Source organism: Gracilinanus agilis, chromosome 5 (genome assembly GCF_016433145.1).
Source record: "Gracilinanus agilis isolate LMUSP501 chromosome 5, AgileGrace, whole genome shotgun sequence".
NCBI classification, from domain to species: Eukaryota; Metazoa; Chordata; class Mammalia; order Didelphimorphia; family Didelphidae; genus Gracilinanus; species Gracilinanus agilis.
The window spans coordinates 173,152,494-173,167,752 of NC_058134.1; the positions used below are offsets into that span (position 1 = coordinate 173,152,494).

Here is a 15,259-nt window from a genome sequence, read left to right on the forward strand (position 1 = left end):
TAGTGATTTTGCTAGCGCATGAGAAGAAGAACAGAACACAGCAAAAATAGTGAACTACAACAGAGATGAAGAACAAAAACAGTTAGCGAATTAGCAGAACAGTCGATTCCTGATAAGTGAATAAGCTGATTGTTTGGTCACAATGTTTTATTCACTTATCAGGAACGATTCACAGTACATTCGTGTTGACTGTTTTCCTAGCCTGTGAGCCAGCAGTCCCCAGCCCCTTGGATCAGCTTAACGTCTGGGGACTGGGCACGCGTAATTTCTTTCGGCAAGGTAAGTCTGGTGACAACTCTATCATTTCCCAAGATGGTCCACGCACAGCGAACAAAGAAACGTTTTGCTCACACCACAAAGGTGTTTTACATAATTGAAATTTTTAAAAAATGAATTTAAAGCAGGGACTTGACTATACAACCATCAGCACTTTAGGGAACTAGCTTTTCCTTCCCCTTTTGTGGAGAAGTTATTTTTAAATGAACTGGCTTATTCTTTTTCTTTTAAACTCTAGCACAGAATCTTTTTCTTTGTCTGTTGGCAGATAGTAGCTCTTTTATTTTTAAAGCTGCATCTTGAAAGAAAATTATTTTAAAAAATAAAGTAAGGTAAAAAAATCACATACTCAGTCATCTTTTCCCTGCTAACATTGGCAGTGGATCTTTACAGAACTTAGAAAGGCTTCTGAAAGCCACAGTAAGATTAAAAGCAGAAGCATTGCCTAGAAATCTGAAGTCTAATGATTAGCTCCCAGCTGAGTTGGGTTGGAGCTGGCAGAAGGAATGGTCCACTGGGGGGAGTGGGTTAGGCTTGTAGGAAGAAGCCCCCTTTTCCTCACTCCATCAGGGCCCTCGACCTTTGAGCTGCTGGAGAATGTTAAAAGGGCTCCCTGTCCTGGAGCTCCCAGAGCAGCTGAGACCTGGGGGTGACAGTCCGAGGGCCTTGAAGGGGAACATCTCATTGGCAGTGGGTGAGGGACTTCGGGAGTAGGCTAGCTTCCATCAGAGATTGTGCGTCAGAGAAATTGGAAGGAGAGAGATAAGAGAGGGACTAGCATTGATGGAACCTCTTAAGAGCACTTTGAAAAAACGATCAGATTCCTGAGCATTATAGATGGAGAGAGAATGGGAGATGGGGTTTGTGGCTTAAGTTCCAGAGAGCACTCTTGAGTAAGCATTGATTGGGTTTGGGGAAGAGGCAAGGGAAGCTGCTTAAAGCTTTAGATCTCTGTTAGCCAGGGCATAACACTGTAAACAACTCTATCTGACACCTGCTAAAGAAATGTGTGTGTTGGGGGAAGGAGAGGTTGGAAAAAAAAGTGAATGTGTGTTTTTGTTACTCTTTTAAAATCCCATTTGGACCTCATCATATCCAGGAATGAGTGTGACCAACAACCCATTTTAAATCAAAATAGATGGCCTGTTTGAGTCCTGAGGGAAGATTGTTTGTCTTCTCTTAGCTTTATTAACCAGAGTTTCTCCCTTTGTTCTTAAAAAATTATTTTTATATCTATTTACTGATCAATGGATTGACAACACCCATGTTTCTTGTATGAATATACATACATATGTACATATATACATATGTACATATACATAGATATGCATGTCTTTTGCTCACCTGGTGAGATTGTTTTCCCTTCCCCCCACCCCAGGTCTCTCTTTCTATTCAAAATATCATTAGTTCCTCAAAAAAAGTTGACTTTCATCACATGTCTGTAGATTAGTTACAATCAGAAGAAATCCCAGGACTGCTTCTTCTCTTCTCTCAAGTTTTCTAAAGTTTTACAAAGAACTGGCATGAGATGTAACATAGAAGAAAGCAAACTAGACTTGAGTCTGAAGTCCTGGGTTCAAATCACTGCTCTTACCTAGGCAGTGAGGAAAAGGGGCTGGACTAGATTTCTCCGGTACCTTTTAGCTCTAATTTTCTAAAAGTGTGTTGTTATGACTACAACTGATAGATGCTGTTTTCCATTTCGAAGTTGAATTCCTTTGACATTGGAGACTGACTCTATATTTGGGATATGTTGCATTTTCACAACAAGTAAAGATCAAAGGACAGAGAGAGAATGGGGAGGAAGGAATAAGGGAGAGGAATGAGGGGGGGGGGGAAGGAAAGAGCAGAAAGGGAGAGAGAGAATGAGCTTCTGTAATCAAGAGACTGACAAAAAGCCTTGGCGAATAGAGCTCTGTAGGTAGTTACTTAAGTGAACCCATAGACCGACTGTTTATATATATGTATACATACATATATATGAAGTAACGAGTCTAGGCCCAGAAGCTGAAATGGGCTGTGGTACAGAATTAAACCGAGGAAAGCTAAAGTGCACAGTTCCTCCTTTTCCCCAAATCAGATATTCACTTAGGTGGAATCGACTGTATCTTATACACAACAAATAGAAAAAAAACAGGGACGTGAAACAGTGAGGTGTGCAGATGTATTACCAACACATAATGACCACCAACAATACAACACGCAGAGAGAGACAAGTATTAGGAAAATGGTTTAATATTGGAGACAGAAGCAAAAAACTGCATCACACAATAACATACGTTACAAAAATAAGTTTGACTGTTTCAACTACACGGTTATGTTCACAATGAGGACAGAAGAATCAGAAAAAACTTTGATCTAAACAGCAAAAAAGCAAACCCCTAAAGTTTTAACTAATACATTTATCCACTTAAAGTGACTGAGTACTCCTAATTCTAATTACCTTATTGTGTAACTGCACAATACAGAATAAAAAGTGAAACTTACCGCTTTTTAAAAGACAAAATTCTAACGCTAGATATAAGCAAAGGGAAAAAAAGAAACCAAGCCAAAGTTTTTAATTCTCAAAAGAAAACCAACTTTCTTTCTACCAACCAGAAATCAAACTCGAAATCAGTCATGGTCAGGGGGCCCACTAGAGTAAGCCACAAAAGTTTCCTTTTTTTTTTTTAATCTCCAGTATAAAAAGTTCCACTGGTACAAAATGCATAAGTACAATCAGTTGTAGAAATAGGAAAGCCTGCATTGTTTTTTTTTTTGGCTCAAATTCCATCAAACAACAAAATCCAAATGCATCAATAAAACAGAAACAATACTCAAATGGTCTTACAGTTTCCACTAGGTTGCATTAACTTTGGCTTTTCTCAGACAATACTTAAAAAACTATTTTGTAATTCTAAACAAAATGATCATATTATTAATCTACAAACAACAATTTTTTCACAGCACAAAAAAAACACAAATACATTTTTTTTTGTATGACATTATCCAAAAAGGTAATGAAACTACAGGTTTTTTTTCTTCTTCTTGTTAATTAGCACTTAAGATAATAAAAACAGAAACAGTAAAATGGTTCCAGAGTAGCACAAGCCAAAGAACTATAACCCCTATGGTGAAAGAAAGATGAACTTATTTATGCCTTTGAGGATTGCCATTTCATTGCAAATCTCTAATTTAAAAACTACTATTCTCTACATTTAATTTTTTATTTAAAAAAAAGCAATTTCCCTGTTTTGTTTTGTTTTTCCTTCTGGCATAGGCCCTTTGCACCCTTGCAGCTTTTCCTTTTGATATTCTGAGTCAAAGTAAACCCAAGGAAGATTTCTCACTAAGGGGAGGGATAGATAACTTGCTTAACAAAGACAACACGTACAAATAAAAGGGGGAAAGGGGACAGACATTTCCACCAAACCTACCATATCTTGGTTGCCTGCAAAATAATAAATGCTCAACTGAAAGTGCTCACCCTCGACTTTCTCCTGAATAGTGCTAGGTCCACTCTGGGCGAGAGGAAGCTGGGATTGGGGCTCAAAGGGGACAGAGAGGGAAGTTTTTGCTGAAGAAATTGGGGGAAAAACCCTTTGGAAATTTATGTGGTTGACAAATGAGAAGATTCTGAGTGAAACAGTCTAAGATTCAAATGAAGTTCTCTTGTGTTTATATATATGTATATACACACACCCTGTATATAGATATATATGAGAGACATATGTGCGATCTGTTTTGTTATTAAGCAGATTGCTGCAGGAAGTACAAATAGCCCTCAAAGGATGAAGGAAGGCCCCAGCAGTAGTAAACACGTGTGAGGATAATAAAAATCATTTCATCATAAGTGCATGTGCTATAAGAAGGAAACTTTTTTCTTTTTTTTCTTTTTTTCTTTTTTTTTCATTTTTTTTTGCATCATGAGAGGCTAGTCCTTTCCACCTCAGGGCTATCACAATCCATACATATTAAACTGAAAGGGGTGAGTGAGTCAGAGAGGGCAGAGAGGAAGGTCACCAGCATTGTACCCAGCCACAGAGAAGTTGCCAATGACCTGTTTTATGTTTTGTTTTATTTGAAAGAGCTTTGCATTTGGTGGTAGTTACGGCGTTCAGTCTTATGGAGACTTTATGATTCGTTTGTGTTTGATTTTATAAAAAGAAATATGGCACTTTAGAAAAAACGGCAGCAGGTAATTAATGCTGATGGGTATTTGGTTGGCAATTTTTTTTCTGTGTGTGTGTGTCAGTAATGAGAAGTGAGTTCTGCTTGTACGTACGGTCTCCTCAGATGCACTTAGTCCAACAAGCTAACATTAGGAAGGCAGTGAGAGGGCTACCAGTTTCAGATTCTGGGTACTCTGCACATAGAGGCCATACCCAGAGGGCTCAGACAATCCCCAGCACAATGGCCGATTGTAAACGTTATCCAGGAAATATTTATTTAAAAAGTAGTTTAAATTGCAGTGCACATTAAAAAGTTCTCGGCCAAAATGCACCACCACACTTGATTTCAAAAGCAAATTGGAAAGAAAAAAATTAAATCATTAGGTGCTAAAATTCACCATTTTCTTGAGGGAATGGGACAAGGAGAGGAGAGAATCAGTAAGAAACTGTTGTTACTTAATACTGAATAGCAAGTTACAGCAGCACATTTAGAGCTCTCTGAGAAAAGTTGAAAAAAGAAAAGTCCTTAAAAATCAAAGGAAAAAATGTAAGGGGGGGACAATTTTGGAGAGTGGTAAAATTCTATTGGTTTTACCCTTCAGATCTGCCCTGTGGATTTTTTTTCCTTCTCGTAGATTTCAACCATATTTTAAAAAACAAACAAACAAAGAAACAAAGAAACTGGAAAAAATCAAATCAAAATTCCCACAAAAAAAAAATAGGTCTATGAGGAGAGGGGGGAAATGGCAGGAGGAGGAAATGATCCAACAGAAACACCCCTAAAGAAACCCAACAGTAAAATGGTGGATGTATCAAAGGTACCAACGTTCCAGACAGCTCTGGGTAGAAAGGGTTAAAAGTTCAAAACTTTCTCACCTTAGAGGTTTCCATAATATTATGAAGAAAATACATTGTGAGGTTTGCCTTCACAGCATTGATGTGCAGAGTGGTTAAAAAAGTGAGACATGGGCACTTATACAATGTCTTACAAAAAACATCAAAGAGAAATAACAAACAATAACAATTTCAGGCAACAAGACCACAGGATAGCAAGTTAACAAACTTTTTAACCTCTTTTTTTTTAAATATTAGGGATTTATACAAAACACATAATAAAATACCCATGTTATCAAATTACTTCTCACAAGAAACACACTGAAGCTCTAGGAAGGAAGTACCTTTGGAATTTGGCACTATATATTTTCACTGTTTTTTTTTTTTTTTCTTTAAAAGAAAAAAAACAGATCACATTTTGCTGAACACAAATACACCTAAATTGTCCACAATAAAAAAATGACATCAATGCTTCACAAGCCAACACAAAACTTATTCTGGAATAGTTTTTTTTTTTTCCTCACATGAAATTTTTTTTAAGCAAACAATTTTTTTTGAAACTCTTTTTTGTTTTGTTCAAGTAAACCAAATTTTTAAACTTGTCTTATCAACATAGAACACTTAAGACCATAAGACTCATGATGAAACCACAACTTAATTCACAGAAGCACCAACGTAACACAGTTTACAGTAACCTTTCTCCTGTACATTGGAACAGTATAAAATATAGGTAATTTCATGTGCATTAAACCATGGATTGTCTAACTGTGAGTCAGTTCAGCAAAAGGTGACACAAATAGGTAGCATTTGCCCCAAAACAGGGTAAATATTTTCTTATACTAATCTACAAAAAAGTGGTTCTATATATATATATCTTAATGAGAAAGAGAGCCACCTAAAATGGCCTTATCAAAAAACTTTACACTGCCTGAAAAATGTAAAAACGATTACAGACCTCTAGAGACTTAAAATCAGACAGTTTTTTTTTTCTCAAACTGTTTTTGGAAGTAGTCTGTTAGAAACCAACATTCTGTGTCCCTGGACACATATTGCTATTGTTACCAGTGACCGGGAAGAATGCCAATCCCTGTATAATACTTTCAAGTCTGTTTTTGTTTTTTTTTTTTTACGAAAAGAAAAAAAAATTAAGAAAGAAAGAAACATTTTGCCACAGGTTTTTTTTTCTTCTAGAATTAATTTGTCTAATAATAAATTTCAGTCTTGCATGAATGCAGCAATGTTTTTCACATTGACTTCCCAGAATTCATAGCTAGATGAGGTCACATGCAAATTTCAAAGGTCAGTAGGAGAACCAAATATGATGTGAGGTCAGAAAGACATCAGAAACAATGACGGGACGATGAAACTTTTTTTTTTTTTTTGAGACGCCACAGGGACATGCTAGGCAAACGATGAACTAACGGGCATGAAGATGTCTAGGGAAAAAACAAGGAAGAGTAAAAAGTTACACAGAAATCTATGCAGCAGAAACAAAATCACTTTTATGGGTGCAGGAGAAAACTAATGCAAATCTTAACTCATTAGGGAGTCTAGGAGCCATTCACATAATTTGCATTTCTTACAATCTTTATCCACAGCACAATGAAGCCCCAAGAGAATCCATCCAGAGAGAGTGAGAAGGGGGATGGATTCAGATGTTTGGGGGTGCAGGGGAAGGGGGAAAGGGACCAGTTTCAACGAATGTAACATAAGGGGTAAGTCAGACAGCTGAACTTTAAACTAGATAATGGAAACTACAAATAAAATAACCAGACATACAAACAACAAGAGGATAAAGCATGAACTTTTAGGTCTAGGGTTCAACGGTGAAAAAAAGCCCATTCCTGGCACGAGTACTCTAGAGACTACTTCAAAAGGATCTAGCTAGCACAGAGAACTGCTTTTTAGGTATCCAATAAGTTAACAATAGGCAATAAATAACTTCCATTATTTCTGAGGCAGTAAAAATTTTGTATAAAAATAGAAATGCTTTTTTTACAAATAAAATTTACAGGCCTGTGGCTTTCTTTTTTATTTATTTATGTATTTATTTATGTATTTATTATTATTAAATTTATCTGTCAAGAAACATCAAGTATTTTCACTCATTTTTATTTTATTTTTTTAAACCCTGTAGCTTTAAGAAACAGATCTCTAAATCTTTTTTACATTAATCCTTTCTAAAAACTAAAATAAAAACAATGGTAAAATAAAGACAACCAGTGTAATATTTTGACCGATAAACCTTATGTTCTTTGAACCCTAAAATAAAATCCTTAACTAGAATGAACTCATGTAGTGGAAAGACTGTTTTTGTTTGCTTAATTTTGAATAAGTGCTTCTTTTGGCTTTGCTCTCACTCTAGGCCACCATGTTAAACTCTAAACTGCTGGTGCTCTTTCTAAGGTCCAGGCAGACAGCCATGAACACCCTAGCCAGTGCTCTCAAGGGCACCAGTGGTTTCAGAGTTCAATTGCACATTAGAGTTTGTTCATCTTCTAACTTTTCAAGATGTCATTTATTTTTTGTGTGTTTTTCTTTAAAAAATAAACGATAAAAAAAAACAATTAAAGTCGCAAAACAAAAGAGAATACAGTAGCACAACTGGAGGAATTTACTCAGTAGGAAAGAAGTAGCCCAAGTTTTAATAATGGCGAGTTGGGTGGGTGGGTGGGGGAATGGAGGCGTTAATGTAAAAATAACTGTCTCTCTTGGTGAAAGTTGGCAATGTGGTCCTCCTTTGCCTTCCCTGTGGAGAACAGGCTGGCTCATGGGACTTACCCTAAGAAAGCTAAAATAAGAGCAGTGAGCTTCTGGGGTTAAGATCAGTAAGGTTTGCTGTCATTTTTGGAACGCTTCAGCTGGACCTTCAAGCGTTTCATGCCAATCTGAAAGCCATTCATAGCTTGGATAGCAGCTTGTGCAGAGACAGGATTGTCATAGCTAACAAAACCTAGAAAACACAAGAAAAGGGTAGGGAATGGAGGGAATGAGGAGGTGAGGAGAAGAGAGAGAAAAAAGAAAACACAGGTTAGAATAGACGGTGCTTTGTGGGATTGCTACCATTTTGCTAACACAGTTGGTAAAGGGTGTAGAAAGGCATATTTGCACGTTGTTCCCCTTAGCCACAGCTTTTACATTGGCTATCCAGATGACACTGAAATAATTGGTGTAAAATCTAATGGAGTTCATTCTTTAGCAAAGACTTATCTTTTCTCTCCCAACCAAAACACATCAGCAACGACAAAAGCATATTCTAAAACCAGTTGTCTGAATTCACTTTCCTTTGCCTCCAAATAAATTGAGGCAAACTGGTTTGTGTGCATGTAGCCTTAATCTCCCTAAAAGGCAATCCAGTGACTTGATAAGATTAAATTTTTTTTTAAAGTGGATGAAGGCTGTTATTGAAGAGAGATCTCAAATTTAAAATATCAGTGGTTCTTTTAAGAAACAATGTTTTGGGAAGTTGGATCTTGATTGATATTTTGTTGGAATATCTATTAGAGTCTTTGTTATTTGGTATAAAAATAACTCAAGTTACACATCACACAAAAAAGCTGTGCCACGATCCAGGACAATTCTGAGGGACTTATGAAAAAGAACGCTATCCACATCCAGAGAAAGAACTGTGGGAGCAGAAACACAGAAAAAACTTTGTCTGCTTGATCACATGGATCGATGGGGATATGATTGGGGATGTAGACTCTAAATGATCACCCTAGTACAAATATTAATAATATGGAAATAGGTCCTGATCAATGACACATGTAAAACCCAATGGAATTGCTCATTGGCTACGGGAGGGAAAGAACATGAATCATATAACCATGGAAAATATTCTAAATTAACTAATTAATAAACTTAATTTAAAAAAAAGAAAGAAAGAAAAGCATCTCTGGAGGCATGGTAGATAGACCACTGGGTTTGGTGTCTAAAGGACCTGAGTTCAAACTGAGCCTCAGACCCCTAGGAGTTGTGTAGTCCTGGGCAATCCTTAACAGTCATCTGCTTCAGTTTCCTGAGCTGTAAAATGGGGACCCTTAGAGCATCTACTTCACAGGGTTGGTGATGGGGTCAAATGAGGGAAACGTACCATGCCTGCCATAGAAATGCTTATTCTCTTCTTCTCTCCCCTCATCTGACCGAGGGAACTAAGGCCAGCATAGGTTGGCTTCCCTCAGGTCACAAAGGGGATGGTGATGGGATATGAACATGCTCTACCACCCAACAGCCAAAATTCCTAGGGTTCCTCTGAACCAATGGATTTTCTTTCTCTCCAGCTTCCCATGAATCTCTCCTCTGTTCCCCTTCTTTTTGCCTTCCATCGTGTTAGCCTGGCAAACTGTCCAGAGAATGGGGCCAGAGGAAGCCGCTCTGAGTGGGGCCCTTCACTGGCGTATAAGAAGTAGGACTGGCTTCCACAAGCACCTGCTGAGGACCAAGGGCTATGCTGAGGGTGTGAGAGGAAACCAGCTCCCCCTCAGAGTTCATGTTCAGCCCATGAATCTAGTTTGAAAACACAAGCCTTGATACAGGCAACGGCTGCAGAATGCATGATCACAAGGACAGTGATAGGGATGGAAAAGGAAGGAAATATTGATGGTTCTGCACAGCTCTCTGGAAGGTGCAGATTATTTCTAAAACCACAATAAATCCACGTCCAAGATCTGATGCCCTCCAGATACTATTGGAGCCAGTAGGTGGCTTATGATTTCTTGCAGGGTGTTGTTTAGCCTCCTCAGAGGCTTGGCTTTAGGCATCTCACACATCCCCTGTAACATTCTGACTCCTGTTACCCTTAAATTCCAAAAGGGTTGGTCCATTTGGCAAAGGAGGGACAGTAATGTAATGGGCCCATGCTGATAGCTTCTCCAACAGAATAAAAATAGTGGCTTTAAATACCTGACACATCTAACATCCTTCGCCTTGGAAGTCTCAGGCCTTCTTAGATGACAGTACGGATATTAGGGAGGTGTAACAATAATGGAATCTCAGAAGCTAAAGCCATTTCTCTGGACTGGGTACCCATTACCGGTTCAGGAAAATAGAAAGGTATTCCTTTGCTCCTTGAGAACCCCCTCTGGTTTTACCCTCTACTTCACACAATTCTATATGTTCCTCTTTTTATCTGTACTTATTACCCTTGGTAGTAAGTATCAAAACTGTGTTATGCTCCTGGGTATCAGCTACTAACAACCTGCAATGATATCTTGCACGATCAAGTCATTTCATTTGTTTAAAAATGGTTTCTTTCACAATAGATTGGATTTTTAAAAAAAATTTTTTTAAACCCTTGTACTTCGGTGTATTGTCTCATAGGTGGAAGATTGGTAAGGATGGGCAATGGGGGTCAAGTGACTTGCCCAGGGTCACACAGCTGGGAAGTGGCTGAGGCCGGGTTTGAACCTAGGACCTCCTGTCTCTAGGCCTGACTCTCACTCCACTGAGCTACCCAGCTGCCCCAATAGATTGGATTTTGCTAAGTGAATATGTTACTCCCGGGTGGAAGACCTATATCCTTTGAGACAGCATTAATTCAGTGGGGCCAAAAGGATCCATCACCTCCTTTCTCTGCTCCTATACGCCCCCAAAGCATGGACTGAAACCTTATCTTGTGAGATCTGGTTACTCTACATGACTGTGTACAGGGGACAAGGCATGACTTGGTCCCTATTATGGCTGAATCTCTGCTTTAAAAAAGTACTTTGTAAGAATAACTTGCATTTCTATAGAACTTTAGAGTTGATAAAGCATTTTCCTATGAATTAGATAGTGTAAGTATACTCTTCTTTTAAAGATGGGAAAAAGAGGGGTTCGGGGAGTTTCAGGATGATGGGATCTCTCCATCTCCATTGCAGCTGAAATCTCTGTGTTCTGTTCCCAATTAGAATGGGAGCTCACCGAGAACAGGGACTGGCTCCACTTTTCTATTTGTATCCTCGATGCCGGACAAAGGACATATTTGTAAAGCTCTGAGCACAATGCCTGGTAGGGCAGTAGGTGCTCAGGAAACAAGTGCTCTCCCTTCCCCTCTTCTCCTTTGCACATGGTAAGCACTTAATAAAGTCTTTTTTTTATTTATTCATTAAGTGGCTTGTCATTGGCCACAGGGCTAGTTAAATGGCAGCTCTGAGATCAACTCAAATCTTCCTAGTCTAAATTCAGTAATCTGGATTTAATAATATCAAGCACCCATAATCAGAATACCTGATAATATTAGGTCTCCATTAATCAGTCTTTAGGGTTAAAATATCTGTGGTGCTAGTCTATATCAGTGTAGATTACAAATGTTCTACTAATCTGAGAAACAGTGTGGTCTTATGGACAAAAGTTATTACGAGGAAAGTACTTCCTAAATGTCAAAGGGAAGAAATGAGCCATTAGTATTACTCATTGGGTGTTTTGGTAAGATACTAGGTTGAGTTAATTCTATGGAGTTTAAAGTGTAGTTATTGCTGTACAATGAGGATAATTAGGTATTTTTTAATAAGGAAGAATGATAATGCACTAAATGCAATCTGCTCACACTTTGGTGTTTACAAAGTGTTTTTCCCATAGCAACTTGCAGAACATCCAAGTATTATTATTCCCATTTTAGAGACAAGGATTCTGGGTTCAGAGAGTTTAAGTAATTTTTCCACTATCATACAGCTTGTAATAATTGTTAGAGGCAGGACTCAAGGCAGAATTGGTTGTGTTTGCTTGTCACATTTAGTTGTCAGATTTTTAGTAGTTCTATCAATATTCTACTGAACTGCTTTGTTCATGGAGAGACTTATAAAAAACTAGAATGGGCATGAATGTTGCACATCATGTGGTTAAACTCCCTCATTTTACAGGTAAGGAAGTTAAGGCCCCCAGAATTTGACTAATTTGCCCAACGTCAAGGAACTTGATGGCAGCAGAGTTGGAAATGGAACCCCAAGTAGTGTGGCCTTTCTACCATGCCTTTATATGTGTGGAAAATGGGGAAATATCCACAAGGCAGAGAAGACTATTCTGGTTTTTAAAATCTTCCTTTCCCCTAGCCTCTCTTAGGGAGAAATTGTAATAATCTTGCTTGATTTTCTTCTACATACCAAAGCACTTGCTCAGATTGGTCTGTTTGTCAATGAAGACTTTAGCAGAGATAACGTTTCCAAAAGGCATGAACATTTGTAGAATGTCCTGGTCTCCAAACTCCTGTGGAAGGTGATAAATAAAAAGGTTTGCCCCTTCTGGACCTGAGAAGAAAGAAAAAGCAGAGTGAGAGATCTGTTTTACCTAGCTGGGCATGCCTCTTCTCAGTGATGCATTAAAATCTGATGGGCTAAGCATTTGGTTTTCTATGATACTAAAAGAAAATAAAGCAGATGGACAAAATGTCAGTGTTAAAATGTAGCTGTCTTAGAAAAGCAATTCTTCTCCAGATCTTCTTGATGCCTAGTTCCTTTAGGTGTTAAAAAGTGGTATCTCATCATCTCGATTTCTTAAAGTGCAATTATGATCCAGAAAGCAGCTGGCTAAGAACAGCCTCTATTTCTTTCTTGGGCCACATTTGCTTTTCTCTCCTTATACAAATTCATATCTTCTCATGATGAAGATAAGAGGGGAGAACCCAGGTACTGTTCATTTGGTGGTTTGCTTTACAGAGCTTTCCTGAACTCTAAAAGAATCCCATCGATTTAGAATAACAGTTGTAACGCTAATATTGCTGTTCACCTAAGTTCATAAATTCCTGAATCATTTTATATAACCTTCTGGCTAGCTGTAGTTTACCAAACATCATGATACTTAGTCAAGCCATTATCTTTATTAAAATGATATGGCAGTGATGAGAGGCCTGAAAAGGATGAGACCAAATTCTTAGGGCTGGGATGAAAGTTTTAGTACTGGAGAACAGGGTCAATCCATCTTCTCTAACTATGGAATTGGGGTTTCTGACTGCAGGAGCCAGTGAGATAATGAGCAAATCCAACTGGCCTTCACTTTCAGAAGATAACTGCCCTTCAGGAAATAAGGGGCATACTGGGGAAAGTGCTTGATGCTAACGCTGCTTAACTAAAATCAGTTGGAAGGATGAGTTCTCCCAAATCTTTCTTCATATTGACTACTTCACCCTCCACCCACCTCTACACCAGGTCAATCTAGAGATTAAAAAAAGAAATAAAGAAGAAAGGAATTAAGATAAATATTTTCTAGTCTATAAATGGCAAAAGACCTTTTTGATCAAAGGACACTAAGGAGTAAATAGTAGATAAAAAATGTGACTCTCCCACCCTTAGACAGCTCTGGAGGATCCAACCCTGCTGTACCCCAGATTGAATGGATAATGGAGACTGGGGATGTCTCTGTGATGTGCTTGGTGTCTAGGGGGAGAGGAGAGAGCAGTACTGGTAGAGTACCTTCTGCAGCAGGTTCATGGAGCCTCAACTGGCGTTCACATGAGAGGAACCAGGACTGCCTGCCCCTCTCACAGCCTGAGGTGAGGGGCTGCAATGTTTTCCCTAGACAGGGGGAGGGGAAAGGGAAAGGAAGGGAAGGTGTATGGGTTGGAGAGAAAAAAAATAAAATGGGGGTAAAAAGAACTTTGTAAAAATGAAATGGAGAAAACCACCTGGCAAGATGTGAGGAAAAAAAAAATCAAACCAAGGTTCTTCCCACAAAAATAAGTAAATAAAGAAATAAAGAAAAATTAAAATTAAAAAATCTTTTGAATGAATGGGACTTTCTTATCCACTAAGGGAAAATTTATGATACAAATACCTGAAACTAGAAGGTTGAAATATTTCAGCCTCATTTAAGTATTTACTTCTATGGACACATTTCCTTTTGATGACTTGGCTACCTCCTCACTGATCCAACAGACATCAGTGTGGAAAATTCAAACATTAAAAAGTAGGACTTCATAGTTAAGATAATGCTTTTCCACACTTTCCCTTAAAAATACCAGTAGAGGGGCAGTGGCCTATATTTTAAAGGGACACTGTCATATGGTTTAGGCCCCAAATTTACATTTGATTAAAAAATAAAATAAAATATTTTTTCCTCTAAGAAGGGGAAATAATATTTTATCTACTCATTATTTTTTAAAACACTAAACTTAGAAATGTAGAATGGGTGTAAAAATAAAACAATGGAAAAGCATGTTTGGGGAATTACTGGAGAGGAAGAGGGAAGCCTTTGCAACGTGTACATAGAGCAAACACAACATAAATCATACCAACCCAGATTTATTGGCCACTCTAAATAAGGGGCCCACATATACACATGAGAGTCAGTGATGCCCAGTTTAAATTGTGAAGCATCTCTCTTCTCCTGGAACCCAGAGAAAGAATATAATTTTAATGCACTAGGGAAGAGAGGTGATGGCTCTGCCTGAAAAGTTTTTGAAACATACTAGAAAAATGCTTCAGAATATGTAAACATCAGAAAACAGGTTAAGAAGAAGCCCATGTTGACATCTTGGAATCCTCCTCATACAGTCTCTTCAAAATGAGACTTGATGGATTCCTTTATGGCAAAAACATAGTTTGGGTCTAATAATCTCTAGATTGGCACCCTATGAGCATCTCTGCAAAGGCTGACTGGCAAATGTTCCATAAACATTGGAAATTAAGATGCAACAAATAAATCGAATATATATTTGTAAGGTGCCCATCTTTGTATATCCTCCATCTCTTGACAAATATTGAAGGCAGAGAAAGAGGATTGGAAATTATCCATCTTAGCTATTGATGTTGACTGAATTACCTGGATTACTGGTCACTCTCCTATTTCATTTGGCCTGTGTAAACAGGCAGAGAGACAGGGAATGAGAAACAATAGTGTATCCTCAAACGGAAGATGAAGATGTGGAGAAGCTTGTTACATAAAGCAGGAGTCCGGGATTGCACTCACAAAGAGATGCAGACCGAGGAAGTTCAGAGATCTTTTGGTTTCTAAAATGGCGCCACTAAGCCAGGTCAAAGAGCTGTGGTAGCGCTATTGACAATTACCTAGCTAAAGTCAGGCAAAAG

The 15,259-nt window shown here is 38.2% G+C and overlaps 1 protein-coding gene across 1 annotated transcript in view; it reads right to left on the reverse strand.

Annotated features, from left to right (window-relative positions):
- Positions 1-6,032: 6,032 nt before the first annotated feature.
- The window catches only part of CELF2 (CUGBP Elav-like family member 2), a 195,725-nt gene continuing 186,498 nt past the window's right edge, over positions 6,033-15,259 (reverse strand). Inside the window, exons 13-15 of the mRNA XM_044678041.1 lie at positions 12,341-12,484; positions 8,043-8,214; positions 6,033-6,697 (exon numbers count right to left, since the gene is read on the reverse strand). Of these exons, the coding sequence (XP_044533976.1) occupies positions 8,087-8,214; positions 12,341-12,484 (272 nt within the window). The 3' untranslated portion in view covers positions 6,033-6,697; positions 8,043-8,086. The remainder of the gene's footprint in view (positions 6,698-8,042; positions 8,215-12,340; positions 12,485-15,259) is intronic.